At 46.8% G+C, this 19,782-nt stretch overlaps 1 protein-coding gene across 2 annotated transcripts; it reads left to right on the top strand.

Annotated features, from left to right (window-relative positions):
• The first annotated feature begins 2,447 nt into the window (after positions 1-2,447).
• TDP2 (tyrosyl-DNA phosphodiesterase 2) lies at positions 2,448-19,346 on the top strand. 2 transcript variants are annotated; one of them, XM_066579434.1, is made up of 7 exons: positions 2,448-2,548; positions 6,204-6,316; positions 7,090-7,266; positions 13,612-13,703; positions 14,249-14,367; positions 16,750-16,920; positions 18,397-19,346. In XM_066579434.1, the coding sequence occupies exons 2-7, from the start codon at positions 6,291-6,293 to the stop codon at positions 18,676-18,678; spliced, it is 867 nt and encodes a 288-aa protein (XP_066435531.1). In that variant the 5' UTR covers positions 2,448-2,548; positions 6,204-6,290; the 3' UTR covers positions 18,679-19,346. The 2 variants fall into 2 exon arrangements, with proteins under 2 accessions (XP_066435531.1, XP_066435530.1); XM_066579433.1 differs by lacking the exon at positions 2,448-2,548 and adding an exon at positions 2,559-2,715 and having other exon boundaries at positions 18,397-19,345.
• Positions 19,347-19,782: the final 436 nt, after the last annotated feature.

Here is a 19,782-nt window from a genome sequence, read left to right as displayed (position 1 = left end):
TAAACTGATAGTGTTTGATAAGCATCCTTCAGATCTAAGGTGGCCATGAATTCCCCTGGCTGTAGAATGATTATAACAGACTTTTTCTTCATTCTAAATCCCCCACTTCCGTGTTTAGTAATTTAAGTATCTGAGATCTATGATCATCTTCCACCCGCCCCCCTGTGGATTTTTGGATCAGAAAAAACAGAATAAACACCTGTTCCTTTATCTGAAAAGGGCACTTCTTCTGGAGCTGCATTGCTTTGGTATTTGGAGATGGCATCCTCTAGGTCCACCTGTTTCTATCTCTTGGGTGTGATATGAACTCTACAGCATAGCCCAAACGGATTATCTTTAGGACCCATAGGTCCTGCATTGATGTTATCCAGCTTTGAAGAAAGAGGGTGAGATGCCCTCTTCCAGGAGCGTCTAATATAGCTGGGGGGTGGGGAAGGTGATTGACTGAATTCAGGTTAAATTCTCGGACTTCTATTTAGTGTCTTCCTTTCATTATCAGTAACGACTAACCTGGTGTACTGCTGGATGCAACTGGATACATGAATGGAGAACAGTTGTGTTTAGTGATGAGTCCCAATTCTGTTTGGGGCAGAGTGATAATCATCAACGTATCTGTTGGGGTTTTAGAGAAAGGGTCCACCCTGCGGTGATTTCAGAGCACCACATAGGTCCATCTCCTGGAGTCATAGTTTGGGGAGCAATCAGTTATCACAGCAGGTCTGAGTTGGTGGTTGTTGAAGGCACAATGGCTGCCCATCAGTATGTGGACAGAGCGGTACGTCCTGTTGTCATACCCTTCATGATCACCATCAAAAATACTATTTTCCAACAGGATAATGCCTGTCCACATATTGCAGCCATCACAAGACATGCCTTGCAAAGTGTCATGACCATGGATTGGACTGAGTGGTGCCCAGATTTATCCCCAATAGAACATATCTGGTGCGCCACTAGGTCACATGGCCACCCACCACAAACTAACTGCACAAGTTATGCAGGCATGGACATTCTGGGTATGACTCCGTACATATCTACCATGTTTCATGAAATCCCACCAATTCCTTCAGAATATAACGCTCATTTTCCAAGAATGTATTAATAACTGCCTATGGAGGAGCAAAGGGTCAGGGAGGCACACAATCTCTGGCACTTACTTTAAAGGGCTTAGCTCCGCCCTGTCTCGTCCCCTCCTATTGCAAATAGTGGAAAGGGGCGGAGAGGGGGCGGGAGCTCTTCCATCCCCCCCCCCCCTGCAGACAAGAACACCGTATATCGGCTCGGCGTGAAAACCGAGCCGATATACGGTCGTCTAAATAAGCCCTTAGAAGGGGATTTTATTCGATCTCTGGATTAACCCTTTAATGGTGTAGCTCTTTTCTTTTCAATTTTGTCTTCCTACTCTCAAAAAGTCTCAACTCTTGTCCGTCGCTGTCGGAGGCTCGTTGCTTTTCGCGGGACAAGTTGTATTTTTCAGCAGTTCTATTTAATGTACTGAAAAACACACGACTTTTTGATCGCTTCCTATTACATTTTTTCTTGTACACAGGTGACCAAATAACACAACGCCAGAACTGCACAATTTTTTTCTGCCAACACTCACCGTGTGGAATATTCCATTATTTTGATAGATTGGATACTTTAATGCGGACGTGACCGTACCAAATATGTTGTGTTTTTTTCAAATTTCTTGTATGAATACAGAAATCGGTAACTAATAATATATAGAGATCCTTATTTCGCACTTATTCTTTACTTTTTTTTTAACTACCCACAAGGGACTTGAACTTGTGATCGATTGATTGTTTATACCATATACTGCAGTACTTCAGTATTACAATATATGGTATTTCTGCTGGCATTCTATTAGTATAGACCACAGCTCTGTGTAACTGTATTCCTGTCCGCACGTGCTTCTCGTGCACATCTCAAAAGGGGGTGTGTGTATCCAACAACCAATGAGGTTGCTGGAATTCCAGCAAAGTGCCGCGGTATGATATATATGCGCCCGAGAGGATCACTACTAGAGCGGCTACGCAGCTCCGTACAGTGCCGGTCACCTACGAGTGAACTTATGGGCTGACAAGTCCCCCTCTACCACGGTCGGGGCGTTGCTGACAGAGCTGCAGTGGTTGGCTGTCCGAGCCTCCTCCGAGGGTCACCGGCGGAACTATTTTACAAGTGTTCTTACAGTGTAGTCACGTGGTGCCGAAGAGCCAATCAGGTGGCTCTAATCAGCAGCGCTACTGAACTGCGGCTGAAATCTGTCTCCTGTCTAGCTTGGAGTTGCTGCTGGAAGGTGTGATGTCACAAGACGGGGCGTGGCCTCACTGGGAAGGAGCGGTAGTCTACTGAGCCAGTCAGCTTCTGAGTGGGCACTATTTTACTTCCGCTTTTCGCGCTAGAACGCATCACGTGGCTTCACTGCAGCTGGCGATTGGCTGCGAATTCTAATTCGTAATATTATAGCTCGGGATGTCCTTAACCGACGGAAGGAGGGTTCCTCGCAGGGAGCACGGGGATTGGACGGCTCTTCAGGCGACACTCACGGGTGGGTGTGGCTTATGGCTGCTGTGCCCAGGCAATGGGATGGAGACAGCCGGTGCTGCGGAGCTGATAACGGAGAGGGAGCGGGCGTGTGCGGAGTTCGCCAGCATTGCGGGCTGTGACCGGGCGGTGGCGCAGTGTTACCTGGCCGAGAATGACTGGGAGCTGCAAGTATGAGCGAGCAGACAGTAGACGCAGTGCTATGGCAGTGTGCACACTGCTGGCAGTACTGGTGTAGCAGAGCTGTGCACGCTGCTGGCGGTACTGGTGTGTAGCAGAGCTGTGCACGCTGCTGGTGGTACTGGTGTGTAGCAGAGCTGTGCACGCTGCTGGCGGTACTGGTGTGTAGCAGAGCTGTGCACGCTGCTGGCGGTACTGGTGTGTAGCAGAGCTGTGCACGCTGCTGGCGGTACTGGTGTGTAGCAGAGCTGTGCACGCTGCTGGCGATACTGGTGTGTAGCAGAGCTGTGCACGCTGCTGGCGGTACTGGTGTGTAGCAGGGCTGTGCACGCTGCTGGCGGTACTGGTGTGTAGCAGGGCTGTGCACGCTGCTGGCGGTACTGGTGTGTAGCAGGGCTGGGCACGCTGCTGGCGGTACTGGTGTGTAGCAGGGCTGGGCACGCTGCTGGCGGTACTGGTGTGTAGCAGAGCTGTGCACGCTGCTGGCGGTACTGGTGTGTAGCAGAGCTGTGCACGCTGCTGGCGGTACTGGTGTGTAGCAGAGCTGTGCACGCTGCTGGCGATACTGGTGTGTAGCAGAGCTGTGCACGCTGCTGGCGGTACTGGTGTGTAGCAGGGCTGTGCACGCTGCTGGCGGTACTGGTGTGTAGCAGGGCTGGGCACGCTGCTGGCGGTACTGGTGTGTAGCAGGGCTGGGCACGCTGCTGGCGGTACTGGTGTGTAGCAGGGCTGGGCACGCTGCTGGCGGTACTGGTGTGTAGCAGAGCTGTGCACGCTGCTGGCGGTACTGGTGTGTAGCAGAGCTGTGCACGCTGCTGGCGGTACTGGTGTGTAGCAGGGCTGGGCACGCTGCTGGCGGTACTGGTGTGTAGCAGGGCTGGGCACGCTGCTGGCGGTACTGGTGTGTAGCAGGGCTGGGCACGCTGCTGGCGGTACTGGTGTGTAGCAGGGCTGGGCACGCTGCTGGCGGTACTGGTGTGTAGCAGGGCTGGGCACGCTGCTGGCGGTACTGGTGTGTAGCAGGGCTGGGCACGCTGCTGGCGGTACTGGTGTGTAGCAGGGCTGGGCACGCTGCTGGCGGTACTGGTGTGTAGCAGGGCTGGGCACGCTGCTGGCGGTACTGGTGTGTAGCAGGGCTGGGCACGCTGCTGGCGGTACTGGTGTGTAGCAGGGCTGGGCACGCTGCTGGCGGTACTGGTGTGTAGCAGGGCTGGGCACGCTGCTGGCGGTACTGGTGTGTAGCAGGGCTGGGCACGCTGCTGGCGGTACTGGTGTGTAGCAGGGCTGGGCACGCTGCTGGCGGTACTGGTGTGTAGCAGGGCTGGGCACGCTGCTGGCGGTACTGGTGTGTAGCAGGGCTGGGCACGCTGCTGGCGGTACTGGTGTGTAGCAGGGCTGGGCACGCTGCTGGCGGTACTGGTGTGTAGCAGGGCTGGGCACGCTGCTGGCGGTACTGGTGTGTAGCAGGGCTGGGCACGCTGCTGGCGGTACTGGTGTGTAGCAGGGCTGGGCACGCTGCTGGCGGTACTGGTGTGTAGCAGGGCTGGGCACGCTGCTGGCGGTACTGGTGTGTAGCAGGGCTGGGCACGCTGCTGGCGGTACTGGTGTGTAGCAGGGCTGGGCACGCTGCTGGCGGTACTGGTGTGTAGCAGGGCTGGGCACGCTGCTGGCGGTACTGGTGTGTAGCAGGGCTGGGCACGCTGCTGGCGGTACTGGTGTGTAGCAGGGCTGGGCACGCTGCTGGCGGTACTGGTGTGTAGCAGGGCTGGGCACGCTGCTGGCGGTACTGGTGTGTAGCAGGGCTGGGCACGCTGCTGGCGGTACTGGTGTGTAGCAGGGCTGGGCACGCTGCTGGCGGTACTGGTGTGTAGCAGGGCTGGGCACGCTGCTGGCGGTACTGGTGTGTAGCAGGGCTGGGCACGCTGCTGGCGGTACTGGTGTAGCAGGGCTGGGCACGCTGCTGGCGGTACTGGTGTAGCAGGGCTAGGCACGCTGCTGGCGGTACTGGTGTGTAGCAGGGCTGGGCACGCTGCTGGCGGTACTGGTGTGTAGCAGGGCTGGGCACGCTGCTGGCGGTACTGGTGTGTAGCAGGGCTGGGCACGCTGCTGGCGGTACTGGTGTGTAGCAGGGCTGGGCACGCTGCTGGCGGTACTGGTGTGTAGCAGGGCTGGGCACGCTGCTGGCGGTACTGGTGTGTAGCAGGGCTGGGCACGCTGCTGGCGGTACTGGTGTGTAGCAGGGCTGGGCACGCTGCTGGCGGTACTGGTGTGTAGCAGGGCTGGGCACGCTGCTGGCGGTACTGGTGTGTAGCAGGGCTGGGCACGCTGCTGGCGGTACTGGTGTGTAGCAGGGCTGGGCACGCTGCTGGCGGTACTGGTGTGTAGCAGGGCTGGGCACGCTGCTGGCGGTACTGGTGTGTAGCAGGGCTGGGCACGCTGCTGGCGGTACTGGTGTGTAGCAGGGCTGGGCACGCTGCTGGCGGTACTGGTGTGTAGCAGGGCTGGAGACCTTCGCCCACACAAGAGAAGGCGGTGTGACTGCGGCTGGGCTCACAGGGGCGGCATGTTAATCACGTATGGGCTGCGGATTGGACACCTGCATTGAGTGTGAAGGAAGTGATGATTGCAGAACAGCCACGGGCTTCAATAGAAGCAGTCAGTGCGCAACCTGCACAAAATCGCGGCATGCAATAAATTTCTGCTCGTGGGCAGGAAATCACGTTTTTTACATTGCATGCTATGGACTGGATTTGCTGCGGAATCCCACTCCGCACTGCAGATCCGTCCGTGGACAGGAGCACTAAATGGCGAGTCTGTCGGCGTGTGGCGGCGCGGGTCCTGCACATCACCCTGTATCGCACGCTCGCGGTCATGTGCGGTGTGACTGCCCTTTGTCAGTGCGGTTGCATAGGATCAGCCTTTACACAAGTATAGCGCTCGCTGCGTGGAGAGATGTCGCACGCCGCCACCTGTTTCTTGCGCATATCTACACGCCGGTGGCCGCGGATCAGGGAGGCCATTTATTTTCATTGACTCAATTCATCGCGCATCAAGTACTATAAATACTAGTAATCCGTCCCGATTCCACGGAGTGCGGTGTGACCTGAGACTCTCCGAGCGGCTGGTGTGTAACCCTACAAGGATGTACCTGCGGCGCCCCCTGCTGACGTACTAGTCCTGTATACATTGTATGGCGGTCAGATTCTAGAACCTCTAGCGTGTACTGCAGGCTTATTACAGCTTTCCATCACACGGTTGTGGTACCGCGTTTCCTGAATTTTCAGGATTTTCGGCAAGGCCTGAAATATAAGCCCTAGTTACATAAAGAGGGGGGGGGGGGGGGGGGAAGGCATGCATTACCCAGCAGGCTCGGCGGAGCCCCCAACGCAGATGTGAAAGCGATATGTACTGATGTCGTCTTCATCAGTTTTGTGTAGTTTTTGGGCCTCATTGCTTCCTTTTCCCTTTCCTACTTTCAGAGGGCGATTAATTCTTACTTTGAACCACAAGTGGAGGCTCCTCCAGAGGAAGAGACGAACGCAACCAATCCACCGCCGTCGGAAGCCATGCCTGTAACCTCCTCGGATACCTAGTAAGAGCGATGGAAGTTACTATACAGATGTACATGGAGATAGAAGAGCAGGTGCTACTGGCAACCACTCAGCCACCATATCATGAATGCAACTAGATGTCTTCTAATGACACCTGAGGCCTCATGCCCACGGGCACACGCCGAGTCCAAGGCCTCATGTCCACGGGCACACGCCGAGTCCAAGTGCAGAATCCCACAGCGGATTCCACCCAGGAGATTTTCTCACCTGTCCGGATGCGGTGCGGGTCTTCTCCATCGCAGCCAGATCTTCTTTACGTCTGCACTGCGGAGTGTGCGGGCACGCCGGTCGCATGCACAGTGCCTTTTTTTTTTCTTAGTCTCTTGCTTTCTCGCTGTGTCAGCCGCGGATCAGACAGCTTCCATTGCCTTAAATGGAAGCCATCTGTGCAGGAATCTGTAGAAAATAGAGCATGCTGTGATTTATGGTTTTAGTTTCTTTTTTTTTTTTATCCTGCGCATGTGATCCGCTATTTAATTACCTGCGGATAACCAGTGATCGTCTGTGGGCATATTGAACTGCGGATCATCCCTGCGGGGATTCTGCAATTCACTTTTGCCCATGGACAATGAGGCCTAAGCGTTTTGGTTTGTTTCCTATAAGTGTCCATGAAAGTTTTTCTTGCCCGACACAAGAACTGTCCTCTGGGGTTCATCCCCATAACAGTGCAAAACTTGTATAAAGTTCAGTTGTAGGACTAGAATTCCTTGGATAGTAGAATACTGCTGATGATGGTTCTGGTTTTCTTGCCTAGCATCGACCTGACAGATGATACGCCCGTCATTATAAAGCAAGCGCCCGTCTGCGATAATCCTGCTACACTGACCCAAGAAGACGAAAGCCACATTGTGCTTCTAACCTGGAATGTTGATGGAATTGACCAGTCCAACCTTGCTGAGAGAGCCCGGGGGGTCTGCTCTCATCTGGCATTGTAAGTCTGTTACGTGGCTGCTTTTTCACATATGTTTAAATTTTATTTTTTTTGCAAGAAAGAAAAGTTTAGACTGATGACCCCAATGTATGGGTGAACTATGTAAGAGAAATGGCAAGTGAGACTGTATGTAGTAGAATTTGGACTCGCTTCCCTAATAGGGCCAGCGCTTAACGTTTTTGTTTTTTTTTTCTCCTCCCATTTGGGGAGAAAAAAGTTGCTGAAAGTAGATTTTGATAAATTAACAAAGGACTTCTCACCCGGTAAATTCTGTTGCCGTCCTTCTATGACAATGTTGCAACTAATCAACGACACATCAACGTATGGCGTTCTATCGAGTGATCCTACAATTTCATTTTTGTCTCAACTAAAGACTATGTTACTACACGAACTAGAATTGGGCTGTATCAACGATAAAGAATATCAATATATGTGCCCTTTAAATCCAACTGTGGCGACATTTTACGCCCTGCCTAAAGTGCACAAAGGCACTAATCCTATCAAAGGGAGGCCGATAGTGTTGGGGGTCGATAATCTGACTCAGAATCTCAGTACTTACATTGACAAAATCCTACGTCCATATGTCTTATCCTTACATTCTTGCGTGAGAGACACTATGGATGTCCTCCGCCTATTAGACGGAATTTCAATCGACCCCCGACACTATCTTGGCATCGTTAGATGTTGAATCGTTGTACAGCTCCATCCCACATGAAGGAGGATTGAATGCAGCTAAATTCTTCCTGGAGCAACGAGGGGCTCACTTCACAAATCATAATCAATGTATCTTGAAATTCTTAGAATTCACACTGAGCCACAATTATTTTTTGTTCGACACTAAGTACTTCCACCAGCTCAGGGGTACAGCGATGGGGACGCCCTGTGCCCCATCTTATGCCAACCTGTACCTGGGCTGGTGGGAGGAAAGGTTTGTCCTAAACAATCCAACCTGGTCAGATAACATCATTCTGTGGCTCAGATACATTGACGATATTCTTGTCTTCTGGAAGGGGTCTAGCAAATCATTCACTAACTTTGTGAACATAATTAACGCTAATACCCACAATCTCCATGTCACGTATGAGACGAGTGATACATCTCTTCCCTTCTTGGACCTATTAATCCAGAAAAAGGAATGTGGTCTCATTTCATCTACATTGTACCGAAAGGAAACTGCTACAAACAGCCTTCTTGGATGGCAAAGTTTCCATCCAACTCCCTTAAAAAAGGGAATACCTAAAGGTCAATTTCTGCGCATCAGACGCAACTGTTCGGATGATGCATCCTTTGAGGAAGAAGGGGAAAAAACTGACAAAACATTTCAAAGACAGAGAATACCCCCAAGATGTGGTACAGGAAGCTTTTAGATTTGCATCTCAACAACATCGTTCCACCCTCCTAACGCCTCGAGAGCGCAATACTGACCAACATGTCAGAGTTATTGGCACATTCGACACGGCATCTGTCCAGGTACATAACATCTTGACACATTATTGGGATATACTGAAAAATGATCCTGATCTGAGTGACCTTATACCATCACTACCTCTTATCACTTTCCGTAGAGGACGGAACCTTAAAGGGGTTGTCCCGCGCCGAAACGTTTTTTTTTTTTTTTTTAACCCCCCCCCCCCCCCCGTTCGGCGCGAGACAACCCCGATGCAGGGGTTAAAAAAACCACCCGCACAGCGCTTACCTGAATCCCGGCGGTCCGGCGTCTTCATACTCACCTGCTGAAGATGGCCGCCGGGATCCTCTGTCTTCATGGACCGCAGGGCTTCTGTGCGGTCCATTGCCGATTCCAGCCTCCTGATTGGCTGGAATCGGCACGTGACGGGGCGGAGCTACACGGAGCCCCATTCAGAAAAGAAGAAGACCCGGACTGCGCAAGCGCGGCTAATTTGGCCATCGGAGGGCGAAAATTAGTCGGCACCATGGAGACGAGGACGCCAGCAACGGAGCAGGTAAGTATAAAACTTTTTATAACTTCTGTATGGCTCATAATTAATGCACAATGTACATTACAAAGTGCATTATTATGGCCATGCAGAAGTGTATAGACCCACTTGCTGCCGCGGGACAACCCCTTTAAGGATCATCTCGTTAAAAGCCATCTCCAAACAGATGATAGGAAAAAAAACTTGGCTTGAGTCAAACAAACCATGCGGGACATTTCCTTGTCATGGGTGTTCAGTTTGCCCTTTTAGTTTGAAAGGTAACACCTTCACAAGCGCTGCCACACGTAAAATATATCAATGCCGAGATTTTATTAACTGCAGGTCCAATAACATCGTCTATATGGCTACATGCCCCTGCCCTATGAATTACATAGGGAAAACCATACAGCAGTTCCGTCGCAGGATACAGGGTCATATTGGTAATATTGAACGCCATGAGTCCACACCATTGGCTGACCATATATGGACATCGCATAATGGGGATGCATCCTCTCTAAAATTTCAAGGCATTGAAATATTAAAATCATACGGTCGCAGAGGAAATATAGATAAACGGCTTCTGCAAAAAGAAGCAGCGTGGATATTTCGCATGAACTCACTGAACCCGTCAGGTCTTAATGCTAAACCTAAGCTTTAATTGCTTCTTATAAAGACCGGAATATTATATGTCGCCTTGATATAAAGACATGATGAGTCTCTGACGGTCTCTCTCGTGAAAACAATTTAGACACATCCAATTCGTAGAACTAAAATATTATCTGATTTTACGTTAGAATTGCATAAATTATGCACTGACAACCTCTGACCTAGAGCCTTATCTTTGATATCTTGACCTTATATGGTCTCTGCATCGTGGGATGAGATTAATCCATTTTTAATATATGGTATCTCAGAGAATGTAGTATGTTATTAACCTGTGATATGCAGGGGCGCTACTGTTTAATCATGTTCAGCCCAGACATTCTTTAATAATGTCAACTTTATTATACTATATTCAGCATCTGCTCTCTGATAAGTATTGTATATACAAAACTTACCTGGTTCTAATGAATAGATTCTGGATGTCTTCATCTCCAATAATACCATCATTAATAGATAAAGCTGAACATGTATTAGCAATATGTATCAACATGATGCAATCTTCCATTTAATTGCTCTAATGCATTAGGTGGACTGAAAGGATGTCTGCGCTGCCTAGCAACAGGCAAACGCTTGTAACTTATTCCACTGCTCTGCTGCACTAAGCCGATATAAGAAGATGCCTGCGCTGCTTAGCAACAGGTAAACGTTACAACTGTCACATGACAGACGTGATGACGTCACTCTAGAGCGTGCGCGTCACATGATGCGCGCACTGACGTCACCACGCTGCATGCGCAGTGAGTCCGGAGGGACTCCGGTACTATTCCTCAGTAACCGCTCCGCTTTTACAGCAATCGGCAGCGGTAATCAACGATCACCCAGCGGCAGTACGCTCTTAGGAATAGGCTTTACACCTGTCTCCTTCCTAAACTCGTCATAAGCTATCCGGGAGTACTATACTACATTCATCAATAAAGCAGTCCCTGACCCCTCCCCTGAGCTGACCCCTGATTGGTGAGGCTATTTGGCCCCTCCCCAAGGGTGGAACGGTGAAGGGCTATATAAAGCACCAACGCTGTGATTGTCATTATTGCCTCTGGCTCACCATCAGAGCCACAGGCGCTGCACCTTTCTTTATCATTTCTTTTATTTATCATTTGATTTATCTCTATCGACTTTAATGCTTGAGTCAGTAGACAGGCGTTAGAACTACTAATGCGCTCACTTTAGATAGAAACGCTGTGGGCACCTCAGTGATTGAACTATCTAAAGGACTAATAGTCAGACTATTGGTCTAGACTAGTCTCTTCTCTCACTACTGTTGATACTGCATATGCTCCTAATACTCCCATCTGGGACTATTGGATACTATGCATCTTTGGCAGACAGTTTATCTTTGAGAGAGTCAGCTAATCTCTCGATCTGTCTGTAAAATTAACAGCCAGCGTTTCTATATCTAGACCAAACTAATTCCCTTGATCTGCTAGGAGCTCCATTTATGGGCAGTGTATTAGAGCTAGCAATCATCTCTATACACAAGTCAAATTGACATTTACTACTAAGGAATCTGCCTATGGTTCTTAGAATCAGATAATCCTATTACCTGTTCAGAGCACTATCACTAACTAACTAATTGTTCTGAGAACTGGTTAACTCTTTCATGTGTAGTTGATCTATCGTCTCTGCATAACCGTCAAGATATCAGACAGATAGCTGATTGCCTTACTAAAGCTACAATCACTTTAATGGTTGCTCCTAAGATAAGGAAGGTGGTCTAAACAATAATAAATCAAGCGCATAATATTTGGAATATTACGACCTATATGATATATCTACTTACCTCCACCAGTCGATAATTATTCCTTTTACCATCAAGTGGTCTTTATCTATCACACAGTCTATATAAGACTGTGTATATTGACACAAATAGTCAGTCTTGTATACTCTTTTTGCTCCTGATGAACCACTAATCAGTGGGGAAACGCGTTGAGCGTATGAATCTATTTGTATCTCTGACTTTTGGAATTATAGTCTTTGGATACTAATGGCTATATATTCTTAATATCGCTGGGACTTAACCATTTCTCACTCTTTGAGGTGTCCCTCTGTATATTAGTCAACTATATACCAACTGACCTATTAGTGATTACATGTACTACTCACAATTATCAAAGGCTACCCAGTCATACTCTACTGTCTGGACGCCGAGTAGTGTCATGACCAAAAATTAGAGACTCGTTGTATGGAAGGGATATTGTAGTATCCTTTGGTCTTTATGTTGTGTGTGCACAAATTAGCCGTATATGTTTTTAAAGGATCTTAATAAAGAATTATTATTTTAGTCTATATCTGTGAAGGGCACAACTAACCAACATGTGGCAGCGGCAGGTAATCAATTTCCTCGGTGATAATGGTAGCCCGGTGGGCATATGACCAATGGGGACAGTGACTGGCTTTAGCAGTCAGATCTGGGTAGTCCGAGTTGTCGCTCTGCAGGACCGAGACCTGTGTGACCACCGGAGTGGTGCTGCTGGAGGGGGTAGGGAATTAGCAGGTGTTTAATGCTTATATTGTTTTATCACATTCCGTGCAGTTCTTTTTATTTTTTTTTAATCATCCCGGACAACACCTTTTATGTTTCAATGGGTTTTATTGGGTTTAAACTTAAAGTTGGCAACACTCTGCCTCAGTGACCCCACGCAGGGGGATGTAGACAATTTTCAATCTAGGAGTACAAAGATCCCGTATTTCAGACAGGTATGCATCATTAGTATTGATGAAATAAGAGCGGAGGGGTAGGAAAAGAGAAGAAGAAAAGACTTCTGAGAAATTTAGTGGTTCTGATAGTGAGGGGGGAAGGCGGGGAAGGTGAAAAAAGAAAAAGGGAAGAAAACAAAGAGGAAACAATAAACAGGGTACAGTTTTCAATTGCATGTTTAAGGATATCACCATCTCATTTTACCTCACTTTTGTAAGGAGGGAACTGATCTCGATGTCTCCCACTCATTGTTGTACTATAGATTGTTGGGGACTGAGTGGGGGTGTGGGGTAGTTCTAAGGTCTATCTTGTTGTTTTGAGGTGTGTCTTGTTCATTTTCCAACTATAGTCTTACAAAGTAGGTTAGGCTCGGTACATTAGTGTAGGCTATCCAGGGGCTCCACACCTTTTCGAATTGCTGGACTTTGTCCTGACGTATGGCGGCGAGCTTCTCATTTAGAAGGGTTTTGTTGATGCGGGTTTCTAGGAGTTCAAATGGGGAAACACCTTTTACTAAAAAGTAAACTAAATAAAGTTATTACTTACTAAAACTATCCATATGTGTCGTTAAAGTGTTTCTCTGGTCCTCGTTTAGCCTGTGTATGGAAATGATGATTTAGTAACGTAATGTAACAAAAACCCACCAAGCGAATCCATGCTGCGCACACCCCCTCAGTAGGCTGCAGAGTTATACCTAGTGTTAGGCTGCCTGTCCACAGGCATTACGGATACCGCTGCCCAGGAGCAGGATTCGGCAGATGGATCTCCGCTGTCAGCCTATCTGACAGGCTGACCGCGGAGAATCGCGGTAATTAGCAGCATGCTGCGATTTGTCATCCGCGAGCGGAGAATCGCAATGATTCTCCGCTCATGGACGGGGGAAGCGCTTTTCATAGCAAAGCTATGGAAAGCTTTCACTGCATTCTCCGCGGCCGATTATTGCCACGGGGAATGCAATGAATATACTCCCGTGGACAGGAGCCTTACTTTAAATGAATGCAGATTAGCTCATCTTCAGTGATTTGTATCTTACTTGTGTTATTGCAGGTACAGTCCGGATATAGTGTTTTTGCAAGAGGTTATTCCACCATATTATGATTATCTGAAGAAGAGAGCCGTCAGCTACACAATCATTACTGGTATGTACATATTTTTGACAATCGTACAAGACTTTGTTTTCACAGGCTTCCTTTTAAAAGGGCAACTCTAGTGAAAATGCAGTTTTTTTTTTTTGGTTTTGTTTTTTTAATATATACATTTTATATATATATTCTCTATCCCACTTGATTCGTTGTCACATTCTGGATATCTCATGTATATTGTACTCGCTTCCATGCAGTGGTGGGGGCGCTATTATATTTTACGTTTTTGCTGTTCACCATATAGTAAAAGCAATCTTATTTCATGGGGCGTTAAAATTGCAGCATTGTCAAATATGTCTTTTTGTGTGTGGTTTTTGTTCTTCTCGCTTAATCTAATTTAATAATGTTACATAGCACAGCTTCTGTGAAGGTTTTATTTTAACTGCTCGGTGGATGCATACATTTGGATGACTGTCAGTTTTAGGTATAGTACTAAAATTCTCACTGATGCTGTTGTCCTGAGTCCACGGTGAATTTGCTTCTGAAGGTGCTTTCTAGGATTGCACAAAGTGACTTATTTACTTTTTTTGACAACTTTCTAGGAAATGAAGAAGGATATTTTACGGCCATAATGCTGAAAAACTCAAGAGTGAAGCTCATAAGCCAAGAAATTGTTCCGTTCCCAAGTACAGTTATGATGAGAAATTTGCTTGTAGCCAATGTAAGTGTCGTAGTTTGTCTGCCTTGTGTTAGAACTGGTCGTGTACAATTTTTTTTTTTTTTTCCCAAGGAAACTAGGCCGGCTTCACACGGGCGACAAAATCGCGTAGGACTTATTCATTTAGAGGCACAAATATGAACCCCATTCATTTGAATGGTGTCATACACATGAGCGATGTTTTCCTGCCCGGCACCGTGATGCGAGGCTATGCAGCAAACACATTGCAGCATCATCTATCTTGTGCGTGCTCTTGCATCACAATGCCCATTGTTTTTATTGGGGCTAGGTGCACGCAATGCCACATCTCCCATTGAAAACAATGTAGGAAACTCCGCAAACTTCCGCCTCTGCTGACAGTCACAGTAGAGGAGGATCGCTTCATCCCCGAAGTGATGCGGGGCTATTTTGACATGTAAATGAGGAATTCACGTGGTGTGGAGCGCAACATGGGGGTGGGATTCACAGCCCCCAATCGTGTTCGCTAGTCTGAAGTTAGCCTTAAGGTATATTCACACATGGCAGGCATGCTGCAGATTTCCTGCAGAAAATCCATAGCCTATTACAATAGCAGCAAGCTTAATGGGAGTTTGAGAAATCCCATGCACATGTTGCTGCAAAAAAAATCAGTAGTGTAAATTATGTTGTAGATATAAGTTCCATCCAGCAGGTCCTGTTGGTGCGGATTTCACTGCTTTAAATGAGGCCGCTGTCACACGGCCGGGAAACTCGCATGAGATTTTTGCATTGCAAGATATAAATATAAAACCCATTCCTTTGAATGGAGTCACATGTATAAGCAATGTTCTCCTGCATCGCAGGAAAAAAATTGTGGCATGTCCTTTCTTTTTTTTCGAGTTCCTCAGACCACGTCACCCATTGATTGGCACCTTTTAATGTATCGCACGGCTCTTGCATCCCTGCAATGTGAAGTTTCCCATTGAAATCGGTGGGAAAACACTTTGGATCCTGTCTCGCGCCAGAGGATCAGAATTCCACAGATGCAATGCGGTTTTGCCTGGAAATCGTCTCCCATCCACGGGTAAATCATCGCTGAATCGCTGGCTTTTTGCTTCATATACAGTGTGAAGCCGCACTCCAGCGGTGATCTCTGAATGCTTAAACGCTCTGCACAAGCACCAACGACTTTAGCAGTGATGTCGGCGCTCGTGCAGTCGTGTTTAGATGACTTTTGTCCTGCCTAAATCTGACTTTAGTTATTCCTTTCTATCAGAAACTTCCTGGACTTCTTTGCCTCATTCCTGTGATCTCATTCTGACCCGCTGAGACGTACTTGACTTTGTCTCAAGGAGTCAGTTTTCCTTCAGCATAACTCCTGTATGATTGACCCTACCCCACACGCTCTTTAGAGGGGGCACAGAAATTCCTATCACAGCCATTACTGATTAGTAGAGGCTGGCCAGATGAATATACCCTTTCCAATCCAATTTGTATCCTGGTTTTCCTAGGGGGCTTACTCTTTTTCTGCCGTTATAAACGGCGCTATATGCTGGCTAAACACAGTACTGCATGAGGTGACACGTTGGATAGGCTCCAACAGCAGAGAGGATGTCTTCCAACATCGGAGCTGTACAGCCTTAAATCATAATGTCTTCAGAGATCAGACAGTGGATGGGAAAGGGTTAAAACCTCGATAAACTGTTTGTTTCTTTCCATCCGCTGGCCTTTACTCTAAGTGCTCAGAATCCCGACTTCTTCACTACTGATTTTTCTTTTACACAGTTGTACGGAAGTAGGAAAAAGTTCAGCTTCCTAACTCTATTTTTATAGTCTGTAGCTTATTTAGGTGAATATAGAAGTTAATAATAATTACAGTGTCCTACCAGTAGGCAGAGATGGTACAGTGCTGATGCATCATGGGATTGAGGGCACAGAATAGTGAAAGAGGAAGCAGGGGCAACTCTCAGCAGATGAGTATCGGGCAGGAGGCTGCATTGCACGGAAGTGACTGCAGTATACATAGGAGGCGTCCAGTGTATGACAGGCAATTGGGAGAGAGGTGCAGGGATGGAGAAAAAATGTATTTTTGCCAGAGTGGCCCTTTTAAAAGTTAAAATTATGCAGTTGAGGTTGTATTAGATAGTAACATAGGATGTTGGGCCAAAAAAAGACACCTGTCCATCTAATTCAGCCTATTACCCATCAATATTGATCCATAAGAACTTCAGATTTTAAATAATTAGATCTAAATGAATATTATTTTACTATCCATTTGCTCCTTTTTTTTTTTTTATTATTATTCTTTATTTCTAAATCCCTTTTTTTTTTCCCTGTGAACCTTCGCTGTTCTACCGTTCGTACGCTGCTTAATCTTTCACCCCCATAAGTAAGAGAAAATGGCTCATGTTTGTCCTTTCCAAATAGGTTAATGTCTGTGGACACCATATTTGCCTCATGACTTCCCATCTAGAGAGCACCAAAGAACACTCAAAGGAACGACTGACACAGCTGAACATCGTACTGAGGAAGATCCAGGAAATGCCTCCTTCAACCGCGGTCATATTTGGCGGAGATACAAACCTGAGAGACACAGAGGTCAGTGCCAGTCACCAGTTCTAAATGTTCAGCAATGTATGTGCTGGTGTCCCCCACCACACTTTCTAAGACTACGTTCACACATAACGGAAGTTATGCAGATTTTCCTCAGCAGAAAATCTGCACCAAAGCACGTACCTTTTATTGAGCGGTGAAACCCGAAGCGTATCTGCACTGGTAGTGCACATTTTAGTACAGGTTTTGTGCTATGGAAGGTGAGCGCTATTTCCGCTACATGTGAACATACCCTTATACACTGATCAGCCATAACTCTACAACCAATGGCAGTTGAAGGTACTATCTAGTTACAATGGTACTTATAGAGGGGTGTGGTAACATTAGGCAGCAGGTGAACAATCAGTTTTTTTTATTTGATGGGTTGGAAGTGCGAACCATGAGTAAGTGTAAAGTTCTGGGCAACTTTGACAAGGGCCAAATTTTGATGGCTAGACAACCGAATCAGAACATTTCCAAAACGGTAAGTCTTGTGGGGTGTTCCTGATATGCGGTGGTTAGTAACTTTTAAAAGCAGCCTAAGAAAGGTCTACTAGTGGTAAGATGATGGGCGCCCAAGGTTCACTGTGTGTGGAGAGTGAAGGCTAGCCTGTCTGGTCTAAAAGCACCGAAAAGCTACTGTAGTTCAAATGACTGAAAAAGGTAATGCGGACTGTGATAAACAGATGTGACACTATACCGTGCATTATAGCTTGCTGGGTAGTCAGTGGTCAGAATGCCCATGCTGATCGCTGGAAGAGCCTGCAATGGGCAGGGAGCATCCATAGTATAGCTTGTAGCAGTAAAGGAAGGTGGCCTGGTCTGATGAGTCTGGTTTCATTTTACATCATATGGATGGCCAAATACCTGCATGTTATGTGCCTGCGGAAAAAAATGGCACTAGAATGCTGTAATGTAAGAAGGCAACATGTTAAGGCAGTGTGCTGCTCTGGCACAAACCTTGGGTCCTGGCATACATGTGGGTGTTACTTTGACACCTATCTAAACATTGTTGCAGACTAGTTCATCTCATCGTGGCATCCGTAGTCGATAATGGCGGTGACATCTTTCAGCAGAACAATGTGCCCTACCGCACTGCAAAGACCGTCCGGGAATTGGCCTCCAAATATCCCAGATATCAATCTAGTCTAGTATTTGTGGCATGTGCTGGGAAAACTAGCCTGTCTGATCCATGGAGGCCTCGTCTAGCAGTAGATCCTTTTATTGATGGATGTTGCACATGTCTTGCTGCCAGAAACCACAGGACACCTTTGACGGACTACAGCTGCACTTAAAGGAGCTACACAATATTGAGTAGATTTAATGTTATGGCTGATGTGTGTATGGAATAAAAATTTCACTGACTACGATTTAAAGGTCTTTTGTGTTTTTTTTTTTTTGTTTTGTTTTTTGTTTTTTTTTCTTCCTCTGATAAAAAAAAAATGCAAATATATACTTTGTTTTTCTCCCTTGCTCCTACAGGTTCAGAAGATTGGAGGATTGCCGAGTGACATTTTGGACATTTGGGAGTTCCTGGGGAAACCTGAACGCTGTCGCTATACGTGGGACACAAAGATCAATAACAATCTGAAACTTCCATTCACCAGCAGGCTGCGATTTGACCGTATATTCTATCGCGCTGCAGTAGACGGGAGCCAGATTGTTCCTCAATCTCTGGAATTGGTTGGCACTGAAAAGCTGGACTGTGGAAGGTTTCCTAGTGATCACTGGGGTCTTTTTTGTGATTTTGAGGTGATCTTATAAAATCAAACAGCTGGGATTTATTTTAAAGCTCCTTTAAATAAACTGCTTCCTCTGAGAAGGATTTTGACATTTTTCTTGCACTACCAAATTTCTATGAAAAATTCTGTTATTTCTGGTGTAGAAAATTTGAGAAACTTGTTTTCTGTACCAAAGTTATTTTGGAATGTTTTTATGGTGCGTAAAGCCATTCTATCGCAATTTGTTTAATTTTAAATGTTAAGCAATTATGTAAATAAAAATTTTTTTGGATTGTATGGGTGCCTCTGTATTCACCCAAGACTTGTGTAGTCTAGAAACAAGATATCCACATGTGCTAAAGGAGAAATCTAGTTTCCTCCATAGTAAAATATGGACTTCTAGTTCTTGCATTGTTTTATATAGATCTAACCCCAACCACATCAAGAAACACACATTATTAACCTATTCCTGGTACATAAACTAAAACCGTGATCAAGATGACCAGTGGATTAGTAAGCAGAATGCAATGCTCCCCTCTAGAACCTCATATTTGCATATATCAACACTCCAGAAAAACACAAGATACAGTATAGGTTGCTAGACTACAAAGCTATAAAGAAGGTTAAACACAACCCAACACATAATACAGTTATAGTTACCTATATACAATAGGTCCAGGTAGTTTTCAGGCCCTTTCACTTTTTTATATTTTATGTGTCGTCTTGTGCAAAATAAAGAAAAAATAAAGATTATACTCACAATGCATATCGGAGCCAAAACCACATTAATGTTGACTGACCTGACTTTTACCTCTTTCCCCTTGATCTGAGGGGCAAAGTGAATTAGGGCAAGCCAGATTGTCCGAAGTTCCCTCATATGGTAGGAAATCTCTCCTGCGATGTCTAAATACCTCGTACCGTGCCTTCCTCTAGATGGGCACCTCAACCTAGTTGAGATTCCTCCATGGTCAATGGAGTCCAAAGAGGGTGGACTTGTAGACCTCCCGTCTATCTGGTTGCTCCACCAATGAAGGGAGCGATGGATTTTGCAAGGCAGGATGCACTTCTTGTTCAATCCTATGGGAGAATGATTTCAACTGCTCAAGAACTCTTCCTGTAGAGGTTGCAAATGCCCCCCAGGCCCATG

This window comes from Eleutherodactylus coqui, chromosome 9 (genome assembly GCF_035609145.1).
Source record: "Eleutherodactylus coqui strain aEleCoq1 chromosome 9, aEleCoq1.hap1, whole genome shotgun sequence".
Classification (NCBI taxonomy): domain Eukaryota; kingdom Metazoa; phylum Chordata; class Amphibia; order Anura; family Eleutherodactylidae; genus Eleutherodactylus; species Eleutherodactylus coqui.
This window is presented reverse-complemented; position numbering and strand designations above follow the sequence as displayed.

Bases quoted from the DNA above. Each gene is read 5' to 3' on its own strand.
- TDP2 (XM_066579433.1), top strand. From the start codon at position 2,587: ATGGAGACAGCCGGTGCTGCGGAGCTGATAACGGAGAGGGAGCGGGCG. The intron at 13,704-14,248 runs GTATGTACATAT...ACAACTTTCTAG, and splicing joins CAGCTACACAATCATTACTG to GAAATGAAGAAGGATATTTT. The intron at 14,368-16,749 runs GTAAGTGTCGTA...CTTTCCAAATAG, and splicing joins GAAATTTGCTTGTAGCCAAT to GTTAATGTCTGTGGACACCA.